The sequence below is a fragment of the Lynx rufus genome, unplaced genomic scaffold (genome assembly GCF_022079265.1).
Source record: "Lynx rufus isolate CCGP_SWC_20201006 ecotype Redwood Valley unplaced genomic scaffold, mLynRuf1.p SCAF_8, whole genome shotgun sequence".
NCBI lineage: Eukaryota > Metazoa > Chordata > Mammalia > Carnivora > Felidae > Lynx > Lynx rufus.
Window position 1 is genome coordinate 73,679,814 of NW_025814896.1, and position 18,475 is coordinate 73,698,288.

The 18,475-nt window shown below is 41.2% G+C and overlaps 1 protein-coding gene across 4 annotated transcripts in view; it reads left to right on the top strand.

Moving 5' to 3' along the window:
• The first annotated feature begins 307 nt into the window (after positions 1-307).
• The window catches only part of EML6 (EMAP like 6), a 271,991-nt gene continuing 253,823 nt past the window's right edge, over positions 308-18,475 (top strand). For all 4 annotated transcript variants that reach the window (XM_047068057.1, XM_047068059.1, XM_047068056.1 and 1 more), the window contains exon 1: positions 308-504. In XM_047068057.1, coding sequence (XP_046924013.1) covers positions 308-504 — 197 coding nt within the window. The remainder of the gene's footprint in view (positions 505-18,475) is intronic.

Genomic DNA, 18,475 nt, shown 5'->3' on the forward strand with positions numbered 1-18,475 from the left:
AGTGAGGCGTGTGCGTGCGGGTGTTGGCGCCCGCGAAGACGCCTTGCCCGGGGAGAGGGAGCCGGGGCGCCCGGCGGGGTCTGGCGGCCGCGCACTGGCGGCTCATCTCCGGCGGCGGCGGCGGATGATGGTGGCGGCCGGCGCACTGGGCTGTGTCTGTGCGTCGCCGCGGAAATCAGCGCCCAGCGCTGCACACTGAGCCCTTGCAGGTCCTCCGCAGCCGGAGTCTTGGCGAGGACAGACCCGGAGCGCAGGGGCCGCGGACCCGCGCGCGGGGGGGCCGGGGGACGAGTGGGGTCGGCTTATCATGGCGGATCGGACAGCTCCCAGCTGCCAGCTCCGGCTGGAGTGGGTGTACGGGTACCGGGGTCACCAGTGCCGCAACAACCTGTACTACACGGCCGGCAAGGAGGTGGTCTACTTTGTGGCTGGGGTCGGGGTGGTTTACAACACCCGAGAGCACAGCCAAAAATTCTTCTTGGGACACAACGACGACATTATCAGGTAAGGAGGTGGCCCGAGGTGGTGGGGAGGGGTTGGTATGGAGATTGGAAGCGTGGGGAGAAGGATGACCAACCTGGCTTTGCTGGGGTCAGATCTAGGAGCCCTGTGGAGTAAAGGATTCTCTCTGGAACTGCATGGAATTACATGGCTAGGGCACACACAGGGTGGGGGGTGAAGGTGGGGAGGGAGAGATTTCTTTCCTCTTTATTCCTCTGGAAGTCTTTTAAATCTCTAAGGAGTTGAGTGTCCTGATGTTTTTTTTCTTTGGTGCTCATTCCTGCTACAAGTGGAAGGATCCTGGGTAACCATCAAACACTTCTTCCTGCCCTAACTAGGTAAATGTAGGACCAATAATCTGAACTGTGGGTGTCATCTTTGGCAGGCTCCTCAGTAGGTTCCTCAACAAGCAAGAGGATTTTAAAAAATCTAGAAGAAATTTTTGCTACAGGTAATTTGGAATCTTCATCCCAGATGCTTTGAAACTGGAAAATTTCTGCACTGGGTGGGGAGTTTGTTCTCTAATATTTCAGTTGGCAGTGTTTTAATGCAAAAAAAAAAAAAGCATATTTATACACTAAATGGATGCTTCCACAACATCACTGAGGTTATGAAAGGCTGGCAGCTGCAGGACCACAAAATCCTACCAGTTAGTCCCCAGAATGACCAACATCTGCCGGTGAATGGCCAAGACTGATTAGAAAAACATGACTGGATAAATAGCCTTTTTAAGGGGCCCTCCCCATCAAATTTTAGAGGGGCATATTTGATTCTTGGCCCTGTCCTCTCATCTCTGGACCAGACGCATTTTCCTCCAGCTCTTGTCAGCTGCTTGTGTGACCAAACAAGGTGTGGTCCAGATGCTGTTCACAGGGAATCCCATGCAGCCTTGGGCAGTCAAGGAAGATTTCCATATGGGAGCCTCACCCACAGGGCTATTGACTTGCTGGGGGCAGACTACAACTGACAGCGACCATATTTGTCCCTTCCAAACTTGTATGTTCACTGATGTAGAACTTCTATCACATTTTCAGAATATTACCACTGTGCTCTAAGTTTGCCTTGCAGAGTGAAATAAATGGTTATGTGGCATAATGTAATGGTTTTGATTTCTCCTTGGGGAGAATGGTTCAAACATCTCACTGCCTCCCCCAATGTTCTGCTTATTCTAGAGCCTTTTTTTTTTCTGAGCCCTAAAGTTGAAAAATTGTTACAAAATGTAAAAACTTAATATTTACAAATACAGTAAGGTATATATTTTAAGAAAATCTTTTGACTTTTAGAAAATGAAGATTTTAAGTACTAGGAGCTCTATTCTTCCCAAGATTGGGTGTTACTGACATGTAAAACTTTCTTCGTGTCACATGTGAGAAAATCGCTTTCTTCTTTGCTCCTTAATACAATAATGGTTGTGATTGGGGCATCTCTCCTAGATCTGTCCTCTGATTGCCAGGCTGATGATTAAAGTCACAGGTGCAAATGATTAAAAGTGACTGGTGAAAAGGTTAGATGTTTAAAAATTTAAACCGGTTATGTTTTCTCTCTGTCTTTCTTAATGCGGTGCTTTCCATTACACCATTGAAAGAAGATGTAGCCCTTTGGGGGAAGGGAGAGAGTGGCAATTAAACAGAAAACTCCCTGGGGTTAAATGATATTATTGTGACAGTTCACTGAACTACTTTGAGGATTGGAACTCTTCATCTTAATTTTTTTCTCTGATAGGAAAAAAAAATGAAATGCACTGTTGAAGCTGAAGGTGGGAAAAGGGTGGAGTTGCAGTAAACCTCTGTTCTGACAGACAGCTGGACTAGAGGGGTTGCGATGATCTATGGCTTAATTAAACACTCAGATTTGAAGAAAAGGTGAAGGAAGTTGTTTATATGACTGGGTTTGCAGGAAGCCTCAAGTGATGCAAAGAAAAAAAAACGATTTAGCTTCTGTCTATTATGAAGGCAGTTGTATCTTTACACTGAATAGTGGCGTAGTGGTAAGCCTGCCTTCAGAGACTGGATTTTACTGCTAAATGTTTCATGATATTTGGGTCTGAATATGCACAGGTGAGCAGAATTCTTTAATATCCACGTATGTGTTTGCACATAGAAATAAAATTAAGTCCAACAGATTAAAAAACACAAACCACAGATCATTATGTAATTAAGAGCTGTAAAATTAGACTGTTTATGCTGTTACTTTGCTTTATCATAAATATGTATATATGATGTATAGACATATATATGTATGATATATAGACATATATATATAGACATATATATGTATATACATGTGTCTATATATACATCTTTTTTTTGGTGAATGCAGTACACAAACCATGTTTGTTTTTATCCTTAGTAAGTGAGACTCTAAGGTGCCATTTCTTTCATAATTTTATTCTCAGAAACACATTTGATATTTCAAATTAATATTGTAAATTGTTGGGAATATTCATGTATTAACTTGTGGATTTGGACAGGAAAATTATACTCTTTTATCTTTATGAATTTCAACTCTGCGCGTTCCTGTTCTACTACTGATTTCCCACTGAACATATTGCAGTTAGCTATTGAATGAGGAGCACTATAGCTAAGGTTTTAATGCAAAAGTGTTTTGGGTTTTTGGAAAAATTACATGAATGTCCAAGCTCCTAACTCTTAATTCCGAAAAATGACATAATGTTAAGTAATTGTCTATTTAGCTTTTGCCTTAGCTTGAAAGATATATTCATAAAGCATGTATTTCCTACTGCTTTATTATGCAACTTTCTCTAGAATATTAACTAGAAAGCAGCCCAACAAATATTGATACCGCATTCCATTTTATAAAAATGTGTGACCTCTGAGCTCACGATGAACTTTAATAATAATGTAGGATTTGGCAGAGCTCATTAGAGCTTAAGCGTATGTGTCCTCCTGTTGTGACAGACTATGTGTTTAGGTCAGATTTTTTAAAGCGTTGATATGTGAAGCATAATGTGATTTATTGGATGTGGAGGCTTAGTTTTATTCTTTTGAATGATTACCCTTCAATACAGATAACAGATTAGAGGATGATGCCATATTTTAGCCCTGATAACACTGTGACGGGACAGGTAAATACTAAACGCAGTGTTCGCTCTCAGGCTAACAACAGGGCTCAAATCAGGCTTACAGGCAAGGCTGGTAATAGAAACTGGAATAATTACTAACTTGGTTTCTACTTCAGGGAGCAGATCATGACACAGAAATGGAGTAAATGAAAGAAAAGGTCATGAACACATTTGCTCTTTGTCACCTCCCTTCCATTTTCAGTGACTCCATTTAAGACATTTGTCTCCTTACTCTGGATTGGTATATTGTTTCAGACTAGTTCCCTCTGTTTTTCTTTTTCTTTTTTTCCCCCACTCTCTTTTGCAAGGGAGGTTTTTCTGCAGTACTCTTTTAGAGGGAAGTGTATTGACTTTGACTTTGCTCACACTCACTTATGAACCCCACCATGCTGGAGTCATCCCAGTGAGGGGCTTGACCACTCAGGGCTTTGTTTATTTGTGAAATGGAGGTAATAATACCTCAATTGCAAATTGTAACTTTTGGAAGTAATGTATGCAAATGGTTTAGCCTGGGACCCGACCCTTAGTTGGTATTCCATAAATGCTCTTGGTAGTGGTGGTGGTGGTAGTATTTGATCAAAAGCACACACTTAAACCACAAACAAAACAGATTCTTCATTGTCCACAGGCTGAAGCTCAAACTCCGTAGCTTTCCATTCCCTGTGGCTCTAACCCACCTTTCTACCCTTATTTTCTCTTTTTAAATTACATATTGTTTGCTTCCCACTTGCCATTTAATAAGATTACTTTGTCCCTTCCTGCCTCACAATGGAATGATTTATCTTCCCGTCAACCCTTCTTCCCAACAATGGCACAGTGATGGGTTGTCAGATGGGCATGATTTTAAACTTCGATCTGCCACCGGTTGGGTGACTTGGGGAAATGACTAAACCTGTGTGAGCTTCAGCCATTATCCGTAAAACAGCTTCTCATCTATAAATTGGGGATTTAAAGGTATCTACCTTGTAGCTTGTGGCGATTACATACAAGGTGCCCCACTGTGTTTGGCAAACAGTAAGTGCCCGCTGCAGGGGGCCTGTAGTCCTGCACGGCCCCATCTGCTTTGGTTTTACCACTCCCAGGAGACCTTCTACCATCCCTAGATGAAGGGGTGCCTTGCATTCCTAAAGTTTTGCATCTTTCGTGACCAGTACTGCTCACTTAATATGTATCATTTAGTACCATTCTTTCCTTCTGAATATTTTCATTGATAAGTGTATATAAGATCTTTGAGGATGAGAATCAATTTAATAACCAGAGCCAACATTTTTTGAGTGCAGACTCAGCACTAAATGTGTGTATAGATTTACCTTAACCATCTTCTCAACAACTTCCTGACATCAATACTGTTGTTACCCCAGTGTACTGATGAGGAAACCAGGGCACAGAGATGTTGAGGATCTTGCCCATGGTCACTATTTAGCAGGCTATCAAATGGGAATTGGAACCCAAATCTGATTCCAAAATTGCTTCACTGTTTTACAAACTCTTTATTTTTCTCAGTTGCTGTGGTCACTACCACTGTGCCTTGTTTCTAATGAGTACTTAGGGAGCTTTTTGCTTCTTGTAACTCTGTTTATCAGTCCGGTGCTTTATTCAGGAGCATTTGAAGCAGATTGCTACAACTCAGTCTAGAAATGGAACCATGTTCAAGTTCACCTCAGGAACATTACCAGCTTTGAGACAATGACCTGAAACAATGATCTACTGGAGGTATTCTTTAGAAATTAAATTAAGTCTCAATTGTGATGTGGCTGAAATAATTGGTGCTGCAAACACAGTTGAACTTGCTGAATTTAAAAAGAGGGTTCTAACAGCTATGGCTGGGTCTAGAGTGTTGAGTAAACAGGTTCACATGAAGGCCTGGAGATGTGATTTCATATTCATTGACCAGTTTGAATAAGGGAAGCACGGGGGTAACTATAAAGGATGAAGCCCATATTGAGTTGAGTGCCTGTTTTGCATCAGAATATATATATATATATTTCATCTTGCATTTCCCTCTCCCCCAATTCTGAGATATAGTCTTCTCGTTTCACTCTGAGAGGGAATGGCTCTGAGAGGGAAGAGGCTCTGAGAAGGAAAAAGATTTAAGCAAAGTTATCTCGGTAGTACTATCAACTATTTGTTGGATCCTGTTCATTTGCAAGAGCATGAAGTGAAAGGTTCTGATGGAAGTTTATGATCTGTTCACAAATGATCTTATTATTGTTATTCTTACTAATAAGCTATAGTATATTTGGTGATTTTTATTAATATTTATTTATTCTCTAAATTGGGTACATTTTACTTGTTTATTCATCAAAAACTCATTTAATTTCTAGAAGGTACCAGATGCAGGGAGTGCGTCAGTGAACAAGACCACATTCTTGCCTCCGTTCTGGTGGGGGAGGCCAACAGTGAAAGAACAAGAAGACATGGCGAATAGAGATTGTAAAAAGTGCTGAGAAGGGAATGATCATAGAGAGGGGCTGGGTTGGTGGGTGCTACTTGTCATAGAATTCCAGAGCTGGAATTCTCTGTTCTCTAGGGAGATGGCATTGGAGCGGAGACCTGAAGGATGAGATGGGGCAGACAAGTGAAGATGGCATGGCAGAGGAGAGGTTACATACAAAGCACCAGGGTGGGGAGCAACGTGGTATACCCAGAATTCTGGTGTAGATACCCAGAGAAGGATCAAGGTCGTTGTAATTCTCATCCAGGTCATTAATGCCTCAGGGGTCTTGGTACCATATGTCCTAGATTTCCCTGGACAGTCACAAATATTCCATTCAATTATTGTGATAGATATCTTTGTTCTTATCATATCATGGGTGTCTATTTTTAATTCAGAATATATGACTATGTTTTTATTTAGAAAATATGGTTACTCCATAAAGGGTCATTGTTTGAAAAACGTAATAGCAGAATATACTCTCTTACAAAGAATGATATTGGTCCCACAGGCAATGGCCAATTGGAATGTGGATTATACTGTGGTAATTGAAAAACTGTCCCGTGACAGCATCTCTAAGCAGAGTTGTCCTAGGGCCTCTCCTACCCACCAGGATTTGGATCTGAACACTCTTGCAATGTAGGTGACATTTTTGCCACCAAGAGAAGGAAGCTGCTGGGAAAGCTGACTTGCTGGCTTTGCTTCTGGGACTTCCTCTTCCTGAAGCCATGTGGAAAACCATCCGTAAGCCACCAGACTCTGTACAACTTCAGCAGTCAGGCTCCTCTTGTAGGTTTAACGCAAGTTTGTCATATGTGGATTGGTCTTAAGTGTAATTAAAATGTTTGAGAGCAAACATTTCTTCTCAAATATCCTTGTTCATAGGAGTCACCTGAGCACTTGCTAAAATCTAGATTCTGAGTCAGTGAATCTTATATGAGGGCTGACAGTCTGCATTTCCAACCATCTCCCAAGTGATGCCATTGTTTCTGGTCCACAGGCCACAGCAAGATTTTAGGGACCTCACTGGTGTGTTTCAGAACTCAGTTGACCAGTGTTTTTTTCAACCCACGTGATATTTTCAGCTGGTGAAATAGACTTTTTAAAAAAAGTTTATTTATTTATTTTGAGAAAGGGGAGAGAGAGCACTCACACGTGCACAGGGGAGAGGCAGAGAGACAGAGAGAGAGAGAGAGAGAGAGACAGAGAGAGAGAGAATCTCAAGCAGGCTTCTCACTGTGGGCGCAGAGCCCAACATGGGACTTGAACCCATGAACAGTGAGATCATGACCTGAGCTGAAATCAAGAGTTGGACATTTAACCAATTTAGCCACCCAGGTAGCCCGTGAAATAGACTTTTAATAATATATGTAATCTATACATTTATTAAATTCTTAAATTAAGAGAATTGATGTTTTCATTAAGGTGATTCCTAGCCCCGTGTTGTAAATTCTCCAGAAAGAACCAAGCAGGCACTTGTTGGCTCAAGTTAAGGAAGTGGTGAGCTTGTCCCACTCACCAGGCAGTGGAAGAGTGTGTCCACTGCCTTCATGTAGACATACGTTTTTCTAGTCTCTTGAGTATATACCTAGGAGTGGACTTGCTGAATCATATGGTAACTGTGTGTTTAACTTATTGAAGTCCTGCCAGATTGTTTTCCAAAGCGATGTGTAATCCCACCAACAATGTCTGAGAGTGCCAGCTCTTCTGTGGCCTTGCCCACAGTTATGTTCTGTCTTTTTTGATAATAGTTATCTTCCTGGGTGTGAAGTGGTATCTCTCTGTGATTTTGGTTTTCATTTCCCTGATGACTAATAGTACTGACCATCAATTCATAAATGTATTGATGATTTGTATATTTTCTTTGGAGAAAATGTCTACTCAAATCCTTTGTCCATTTTAATTGTTTTTTATTGTTGGGTTGTAAAAGTTCTTTATGTATTCTGAATATGAGTCCTTTATCTGCTATGTTATTTGCAAATATTTTCTCCCATTCAGTGAGTTGTCTTTTCACTTTCTAAATGGTGTCCTTTGAGGCACAAAGTTTTAAATTTTGATGATGTCCAATTTCTTTTTTTTTCTTTTGTCCCTTGTACTTTTGGTGTTAAACTAATAAACCATTGCCTAATTTAGGGTCGTGAAGATTTAGGCCTGTGTTTTCTTCTAAGAGTTTTAGCTTTGACATTTAGACAGATGATACATTTTTAGTTAATTTTTATGTATTGTGTGAAGTAGGGGTGTCTAGCTTCATTCTTTTGCGGGTGGATATCTAGTTGTCCCAACACTATTTGTTGAAAAGCCTATTTTTTCCCCATTGAACTGCCTTGGACGGCTCTAACCTTTGAATTCCCCTGGTAGAGGGCCCATTGTTTTCATTTAGAAGATACTGAACATTTGGAGACCCAGAAACCGTGAAACAGTCATTAAAAAGATTAACCCAGAAGTAATAGAAATCTGAGGCTTTGGTTGCTATCCTGTTTGAAAAGATGGTGTTAGAAACTATAAGGATATTAAGATTTTTAAATATTTAAAGAATATAACTATATTTATACTTTGAGGAACCAGTGCAGTAGTTAGTAACTGCTGGTTTAGGAACCACCGACAGTCTATATATACGTTAGCTTTGTTTACTCCCAAAGATTCTTGCTTTTTAAAAATGAATTTTCAGCCTTCATCCTTGCTGCTCAAGACAGATCTATTGAGGCAGAAGAAGGGAAAGCAGAGGGAATAGTCAGAGAATGTGAATGTGCCCCTTGACCTCTACTCCTTTTTCAGTTCATTCCTTTTTTCCCCCAGTGGGAGGCAGGCACCTGGATGACCTAAACACAGAAATTGAAGTATTCCACAGTTACCCCCTGGTGTGTTTGTTTGTTTGTTTGTTTGTTTGTTTGTTTTTTGCCACCTCTCTTCCCATTAGCATGAAGGAGGGGAGTGGCAGGCCAGCAATACCTCCCTGAGATGAAAGAATCTTTCTCCTGACTGGCAGTACATAATACGTTGGTCAGAGAATTTTTCTAAAGCTATTGAGAATTGTTTTAAGGTATGAGGATTCTTGTTAAGTTTAGCTGCTACTCAACAATGTCATTAAAACATTTTTCTGTGTTCATTGTGAATTGATTCTATTGGTAAGATGAAAACAACATCCACAAATGACAGGATGCCTTCTAAATAAGCGATCAGTTGCAAGACTGAAACTTTTTCAAAGAAATCCAATTAAGGAGAGGATCATAAGGTGACAAGAGAATCTTTTGGAATTCAATTAGAGGGAGTGTGGCTGACCTTTTAGGCATTGTGCGGTTATTAGGGAGCTAGTCTTTCCCTAGTTCTTTCTCTTGTAAGAATCACAGGGATTCATACCTCTGCCTCTCTCTGGATAATATATGCTTTGATTTTTTTATGACTGCAGACTGTCTTCTTAACTCAATGATCCATTTTGCACATAGTCACCCCTCTCCAAAATTCATCTGGGCCCCTCAGCACACATGACTATCCAGCTTGGGGTCCTATAATACCAGTTGAATCGATTGAACTTTTGAATCTTAATTCCAAATTCCCAGGAAAGAGAATCTAATTGACTTAGCATTGGTCACCATGTCCACCCAGTCCAATCAGCAGTAGCCTAGAGGGTGGGACCATGTTTCAAAGGGCTGCCCCTTTAATAAAGTTTGTCTAAGACAACATCATACTCAATGGGGAAGAACTGAGAGCTTTTCCCCTAAGGTCAGGAACAAGACAAGGATGTCCACTCTCATCACTTTTATTCAACACAGGACTTCAGCTGGAAGTCTTAGCCAGATTGCAATCTGACTAAGATTACAATCTTAGAATACAAAAAGGAATAAAAGGTATCCAAATTGATAAGGAATAAATAAAATTTTCACTACTTGCAGATGACATGACACTATATATAGAAAACCTTGAAGACTCCACTGAGGAACTATTAGAACTGATAAATTCAGTAAAGTTTCAGGATCAAAATTAATACACAGAAATAGGTTGTTTCTGAAATACACTAATAACAAAGTACCATAAAGAGAAATTAAGGAAATAATTCCATTTACAATTGCACCAAAAATAATAAAATACCTAGGAGTGAACTTACCAAACAAGTGAAAGACCTGTACTTTGAAAACTATAAAGCACTGGTGGAAGAAACAGAAGATGACAAAAACAAATGGAAAGACATTCCATGCCATTGGATTGGAAGAACAAATATTGTTAAACTGTCCCAGTAACAATACTGGTAGTATTGTTAAATACTACCCAAAGCAATCTACGTATTTAATGCAGTCCCTATCAAAATACCAACAGCATCTTTCACAGAGCTAGAACAAACAATCCTAAAATTTGTGTGGAACTACAAAAGACCCTGAATAGCCAAAGCAATCTCGAAAAAGAAAAAACTGGAGGTACCACAATTCCAGACTTCAAGTTATGTTACAAAGCTGTTGTAATGAAAACAGTATGGTACTGGCACAAAAATAGACACATAGATCAATGGAACAGAATAGCAAGCCCAGAAATAAACCCACAATTATATGGTCAATTAATCTTCGATAAAGGAGGCAAGAATAGGTAGTGAGGAAAGGACAGTCTCTTCAACAAATGGCGCTGGGAAAACTAGGCAGCAACATGCAAAAGAATGAAACTGGGCCACTTTATTACATCATACATGAAAGTAAACCCAAAATGGATAAAGAACCTAAATGTGAGACCTGAAACCATAAAAATCCTAGAAGAGAGCATAGGCAGTAACTCTCTGACATTGACTGTAGTAACATTTTTCTAGTTATGTCTCCTGAGGCAAGGGATATCAAAACAAAAATAAAATATTAGGATTACCTCAAAATAAAAAGCTGTACAACAAAGGAAACAACTAATAAAACTAAGAGACAACATACTGAATGGGAGAAGATATTTGCAAATGACATATCTGATAAAGGGTTAAGTATCCAAAGTATATAAAGAACTTATACAACTCAACACCAAACCCCCTACTATAATCCAATTAAAAAATGGGCAGAAAACATGAATAGACATTTTCCAAAGAAGACCTACAGGTGGCCAGTGGACACATGAATAGATGCTCATCACTCATCATCAGGGAGATGCAAATCAAAACCATAGTGAGATGTCATCTCACACCTGTCAGAGTGGCTAAAATCAAAACACAAGATAATGAAACACCTGGGTAGCTCAGTCAGTTGAGCATCTGGCTCTTGATTTTGGCTCAGGTTATGATCTCACAGATTGTGAGTTTAAGCCTCACATCAGGCGCTATGCTGACAACATTAAGCCTGCTTGGGAATCCCTCCCCGCCCCCCCTCTCTCTTTCTCCCCCCCCCCCATTCAAGGTCCCTCGCTCTCTCAAAATAAATAAACTTAAAAAAAATTCTCTCTCTCCCTCTGCCCCTCTCCCCCACTTATACTCACTCTCTCTCTAAAAAAGCCCAAAAAACAAAACAAAAAGGAATAAAAACAAACAAACAAAAAAAACACAAGACAAAACAAGTGTTGGTGAGGATGTGGAGAAAAAGGAAGCCTCATGGACTGTTGGCAGGAATGCAAACTGGTACAGCCACTGTGATAAACAGTATGGAGGGTCCTCAAAAAATTAAATATAGAACTATCCTATGATTGATCTAGTAATTGCACTACTGGTATTTACCTAAAGAATATGAAACACTAATTCACCAGGATATTTGCGCCCCTATGTTTATTGCAGCATTATTTACATTAACTAAACTGTAAGAGCAGCTCAAGTGTCCATCAACAGATGAATGGATAAAGAAGAGGTGGTATTGAGATACAATGGAATAGCATTCAGCCAAAAAAGTAATGAAACCTTGCCACTTGTAATGTCATGGGTGGATCTAGAGGGCATAATGCTAAGTGAAATAATCCTGTCAGAGAAAGGCAACTGCCATATGATTTCACTCATACATGGCATTGAAGGAAGAAAACAGCAAGCAAAGGGGGGAAAAGGAAAATTAAAACAACAGACTCAACTATAGAGAACAAACTGATGGATACTAAAGGGGGGTGATTGGGGGGATGGATAAAATAGGCAAAGGGAATTGGGATTATACTTAATCTTGATGAGGACTAAGTGACATGGAAGTATTGAATCACTGTACTGTACACCTGAAACTAATACAACAGTATGTTAACTGTACTGGAATTAAAATTTAAAAAGAAAGATTGTCTAAGAAGGGAGGTATGGGCTGAGAAGGAATAAATGGCAGCTCTCCTAGAGGAGGTAGGTAAGAAAAGGAGGCAAATGATTTCTTGATAGATAGAAAAAACAGGAGAGTGATGAGTCGAAGGTGAGAAAAGGCAAGGAAAGAGGATATGAAGAGGGCTTTAAATACAAAATATTGGTGATGAAGGGGCACCTGGGTGGCTCAGTGGGTTGAGCTACCGACTCTTGATTTCAGCCCAGGTCGTGATCTCAAGGCTGGGGGATGAGCCCCGCATCGGCTCCATGTTGACTGTGGAACCTGCTTGGGATTCCCTGTCTCCCAGTCTCTTTGCGCCTCCCCCACTTGTGTGTGCAGTTGCTTGCTCTCTTTCAAAATAAATAAAATTTAAAAAACCCCAAAATATTGGTGATATGATACATCATGGGATTTTCAATTCTCATCTGAGGTGATGCCAGGGTGTGCTTAGGGAATGCTGTCCGATGGCTGGCGACCACAGCCTCGGAGGGTAAAGTGGACATCAAACATTTTCCTCCTGGAGTGTCAGTACTACTATCGAGGGTGTTGTCTCCCTGCTGGGGTCTGGTGGTAGAAGGGAGAGGGAAGTATATGGGAATGGGGGCTGATGCCAGCAGGTACCAGCGAGGTGGCCAGATGGCACTCATAGGAGGGGCCGGTGCAGCCTGCAAGATGATGGAGGTGCAGCTCTTTGCCAATTGGTGAAGAAATATTTTCATACTATTTACCTGACACACATACTGTTGCACATCTGCTGAACACCAGCCCTGGCCATGAGTGACATGAGTGGATCCTTAGATGATTTTGTGAGGTTGGCCATCTAACAGGTACTGAAAACGAATCTTCCTAAAGCCAGACTTGGACTCTGCTTAAGGCTCCCTGTTGCACAGGACAGGGTTCAGACTTCTTTCGCAGAGTCTCCAAGGCTTATAACAATCTGGTTCCTTGCCCCTCCTTCAGGCTGATATCTCTCCCTGTCCTAACATCCTCCAGCCACAACAAACTCCTTGTTGTTCCCTGAGCCTGGCTGCCTATTTTGTGTATCTTCGTCTTTGCATGTGCCATGTTGGCTCCCTGAAATGACCCTCACTTCTCTGCTTGTACAGTCTCTTTCTTCCTTCAATCTCAGTGTAGTGTCCTCTCCCCCAAAGCCTTACCTGACACTAAAGGGCCTATTTTAGGCCCTTCTTTCTCTATACATCCAGGCAACAATGCAAGTACCTGCCTTCTGGAGTCATTGGATTGTGTTGTGTTTGTTGGCTTATTCATCTCTCTACCTTACAGATCTTGACTTATAGATCTACTCTGATCTGAGTTCTGAGTGTGTCCCCTTGTGTCACATGCGTTGTGGGCTTAGTAAGTGCTTAACATATTTTTACTTGTGGTTCTTCATATCTCAAATTATTTGGAAGGAGTGAGGTGTAAAACAGATATTTCTATAGAACTCATTCCATACATACTTTGCAGAGAGAAAATCCTGAAGATATACTGTCAGCTGGCATGTAGAGGCAGGATGCAGAATCTTGTTTTTAAAAAATATTTGGGTGACAATAGTGACCTTCACTGTTCTTAAGTCAGACACCAAATCCTATTTATCTTCTTCCTCCTACTGTTTTCCTGGTCTAGATGGAAAATCTAGCCATTGAAGACATAACGTGTTTTTCTATTGAAATATATCCATGGATCTTATAATGAATGAAACACTTTTTTTGAATGACTTAAGATTTTTGACTGTGTTATGAGGAAAATCTTGATTTATATCCCTTTAGCTTTAGGAAACATCGTGATCTTTTAAGCAACTTTTGAAAACATGATGGAATGCTTGTAAGAAACATGTTTGCAGAGATTGTAAAGTAACATCTGCTGGCTCTTCGTTCCCACTCCAGAAGAGTTCCCCCCCCCCCCAAATACAGAAGTAGGTGTTCAAGGGCAGGCCTCCTGGGGCAAGTGACTTTTGAAGGATGAAGAGCAATTTGGCAAGCAGGTGGAACAGGACTAGGGAGGGAAGGAACACCAAGGAGGGCACAGCTTGTGCAGAGGCCCAGGGGCTTGGGAACAAGGTCTCCTGAAGGGAGAGGCAGTGGTTCAGTATTGCTGGAGTGAGGAAGATGTCGCGGGAGATGAAGCCGGTTACTGGCCTGGGACTAGATCACGAGGGCATTTGCAGTTCCCCCCACGAATTATGGGGACCAGTGGGAGGATTTAAACAGGGTGAGACAAGGCCAATTTACATTTTAGGAAGATCACTGAAGGCAGAGAATTTCTACTTTATTTATATTAACCTTTTCTTTGAGATTCCTCCCCACTGAAGGCTTTTTTCCTTCAGTGCCAAACTTCTCAGAAGCGGGAACACGGCATCATACGGGGGATGGAGTCCTGGGGGATCTAACACAGCACTGGCCCTGTCTCTAGCCAGATGAGTGAGTTTAGGTATGGTGCTTAATGTGGGCCTCATCTAAAAATGAGCTGGCAGACTGTGTGATCTCTAAGACCCTTCTAAAATCTTTTCTAATCAAAGTGCTGTGATTCGGAGTTGTCTCCATTTACTGCCTTCATATCCTTACTCACTCCTTAATGTAAAGAACTGGTTTCTCCTTCTACCAGCCACTGCAGTCATTTCTGAAGCAGCCCCAGTGACCTCCAGTGCTGAAGGAGGCCGCATCAAGCTTAACCTCTTCACACCATTGGGTACTGCTAGCCAGCCTCTACTTGACAGTCTCCCTTTTCTGTTCCAGAGGTTGTAGCCCCTGGTTTTCTCTTATCTCTCTGTCTGACCTTGGTCTTCTCTTCCCTAAACCCACCTTTTATGTGTAAGGACCCTCGACATTGCTCACCAGGTGTTCCTGCCCCAAATGCATGATCTGAGGGTAATCATGAGGAATACAAAATAAAGGACTTTCTTCAACACGGCTGGCCTGTACTTTGCAAAAAAAAAAAAAAAAATGTCATTCTCATAAAAGACAAGAGATTGTAGAGTGGTTCCATATTAAGGGGGACTAAAAAGATCCACCGTAGTGCAGTGTGAGATCCTGGATTGGAGTGGGGAGGATGGTTACAAATGATGGTATTGGGATAATTGGTGAGATTTGAAGATGGGACCACATTTTAGGTACTAGCAGGATTCGACTCTAGCAATGCGGTTATGTAGGAGAAAGCAGCAGGATTCTACTCTAGCAATGCAGTTATGTAGGAAAAAGCTTTTGTCTTAGGAGATACATGCTGGACTATTAAGGAGTGAAGAGTCATGAAAGCTGCGAATTGCTCTCAACCATTTAAGTAACAGCAGCAGCAAATATGACAACAATAATGTGTCTGTGTGTGTTTGAATGTGTGTCTGTGTCTGTGTTCCTCATGGCATCTGTTCTTTCCTCTTCTTATTCTATGCTCTTTCCCCAAGACCTCTTACATTGCCTCCTCCCTGCCTCCATTCTTGCCCTCACATTCTGTTCTCAACATGGCAGCCAGTTGATCTGGTTGCATTAGGAGTCAGGTCATGTCAATTCTCTGCTTGGAATCCTCAGACTACAAACCAAAGTCCTAATAATGGGCCTCTAAGCCTCTATGGGGGAATTTGGCCTACTGTTGTTACCTCTGTGATCTAAACTATTTTTTCCCCATGCCTTGCTTCACTCCAGCCTCACTGACCTCTTGACTGCTGCTTGAAAACCCAACTGCTTCTCTGCCACAAGGCCTTTGCACTAACTGTTCTTTCTGTCTGGTTCCTTCTTCCCCCAGACATCCATGTGACTTTACTCATCTCTCTTAGTTCCCTGCATCAATCAGTGAGGCCTTCCCTGATTACCCTATTTAACATTCAGACCCCTCTCCAACACATTCTTTATTATCCATCCCTGTTTTATTTTTCCCCTTAGTTCTTATTTATTTTGTTACTTGTTGTTCTCTTCACTAGAATCTAAGCTCTCTTTGGGCAGGACTGTTTTGTTCACTGCCCTGCCTGCAGTGCCCAGATTGGTGCCTGGTATGTAGAAGATACTTAATAAGTAATTTTTGAATGAATAAATGAACAAATTGTGTTTTCTCATTTAATATAACCCCTTTGGAATTTCTGCTTAGAATAGGACTTCTTTTTTGGATCCCCTTTGATAGATTGTGAAGCCTATGGATTCCATCTTAGAATAATGGGTTTGTTTGTTTTGTTCTATCCTTTGATCAAAGTGTAATATAGATACTGAAAAGTTCACATTTGGATCAGTCTTCACAAACTAATGCACCTATAAACCTCACCCACATCAAGAACCAGAACATTACCAGCACCACAGAGAACCTCTGGTGCCCTCTTCCAGCCGTAACCCCCATTGCAAAGGTAACTTCTATTCTGACTTTTAACAGGGTAGATTAGTTTTGCCTAATGTACTTTATTATTTTTTTTTTAATTTTTTTTTCAACGTTTATTTATTTATTTTTTGGGTCAGAGAGAGACAGAGCATGAACGGGGGAGGGGCAGAGAGAGAGGGAGACACAGAATCGGAAACAGGCTCCAGGCTCTGAGCCATCAGCCCAGAGCCTGACGCGGGGCTCGAACTCACGGACCGCGAGATCGTGACCTGGCTGAAGTCGGACGGGACGCTTAACCGACTGCGCCACCCAGGCGCCCCGCCTAATATACTTTAAAAAGGAATAGTACAGTATGCATTCTTTTGTGTCTGGCTCCTTTCAACCAACATTACATTTATGAGACGCATCTGTGTTTCTACATGATTATTCTCAGTTCGATACTATAATTTATTGATCCATTCTACTGTATCTGGGCACTTGTGTGGATTTTTGTTTCTTTTGGCTACTTCGCCATTCTAGTACAAGTAAACATATACATGTAATTCCACACAGGAGTGGTATTTCTGGGGCCCTGGGTGCACGATAGGTCAGTGTTGCTAGGCCCCCCATACAGTTTTCCAGAGTGCATATATCAATTTATACTCACACTATCACAGAATAATGTTTCTTAATGCATATAATATAATACATAAGGAGGATTATAAAGAAAATGAGCTGTTTTGAAATATAGTTATAAAACTGTTTTTAATATGTCATGGTGTATTACATGTGCTTTATTAACTCACACAACTGAAAGGTCTAGCAGTCTTAATAATTATGGATTTCAAAGTAGTGATGAATATACATGGTGTTTTAGGGATCTGCTACAGCTTTAATGTAATATGAAAATATCTGTGATGTTATTGGTCTCAGGGTGACAGGTGCTGCTAATACTACTCTAATTTGTTGCCTATATTCTGAATGATAGGCAATACTAAAGTCTGTTACAAGCTGGTAAAAGTAAAGATTTTTAGTAGTTTTTAGTCGGAGTACATAAACCTTCCTGAATTCTATTAAGGGGTATTTGGACTCCAGGTTAAGACCCTCTAGCTTAGAGGAACGAAAGTGATTTACAGCAAAGATCTCTTGAGTGTTTACTATGTGCCATTCACTGTGCAAGGTCCTGAAGGCCCATCAGTGAAAAATATGCATCTCCTCTCAGGAAATTTATGATCATGAGGGCAATATTCATAAATGAATGAGCGACTGGATATGGTGTGTTTAGTTCTATGATAGGTAGCTCAAAGTATATGAGAGCCTTAGGACATACACCTAACTCATTCATGAGAGGGGGTGGTGGTCAGAGAAGGTTCTCTGGAGGAAGGAACATCACTATATTTAGGCTTTGGGCTGATTACTATACAGTGTGGATAATGGATTAGTGTAGAGAAGAGGCACTTGAAGTTATTCAGGGGTGAGATCATTATGGTGGTATGCAAAAACACAGTGAATATATTCTGGAGATTCTAGATTCCTGGTGATTGGAGATAGGCAGTGGGAGAGAAAGAAGGTGTAAGGAAATGGTCTAGTTTCTGTCTTAGTCACCTAGTTGGAGGGTGGTTATTATTTACTGAAATAGATTGAGGAACAGATTCAAGGTCAGGCGGTGACGAGTTCAGCTTTGGACATAGTTAAATTGAGGTGTCTGTGGGACATCCAAGAGGTGATTATACATATGTATGGGTCGCTTGCTTAGGAGAGAGCCATGGGAGTTGCAGTGAGTATGTAGGGGTGGATGAGGTGTCTCAGAGGCCACAGGGAGGAAAGAGAAGAAGCCAGGGTCAGGATTTGAGGACAATCAACTTTAGTAGATCAGCAGAGAAAGAAGTGCTTGTGACAGATGGGAACAGTCACAGGGGTAGGAGGAAAACCAGGTAAGAGGGGTGCCCTGGTGGCCAAGAGCAG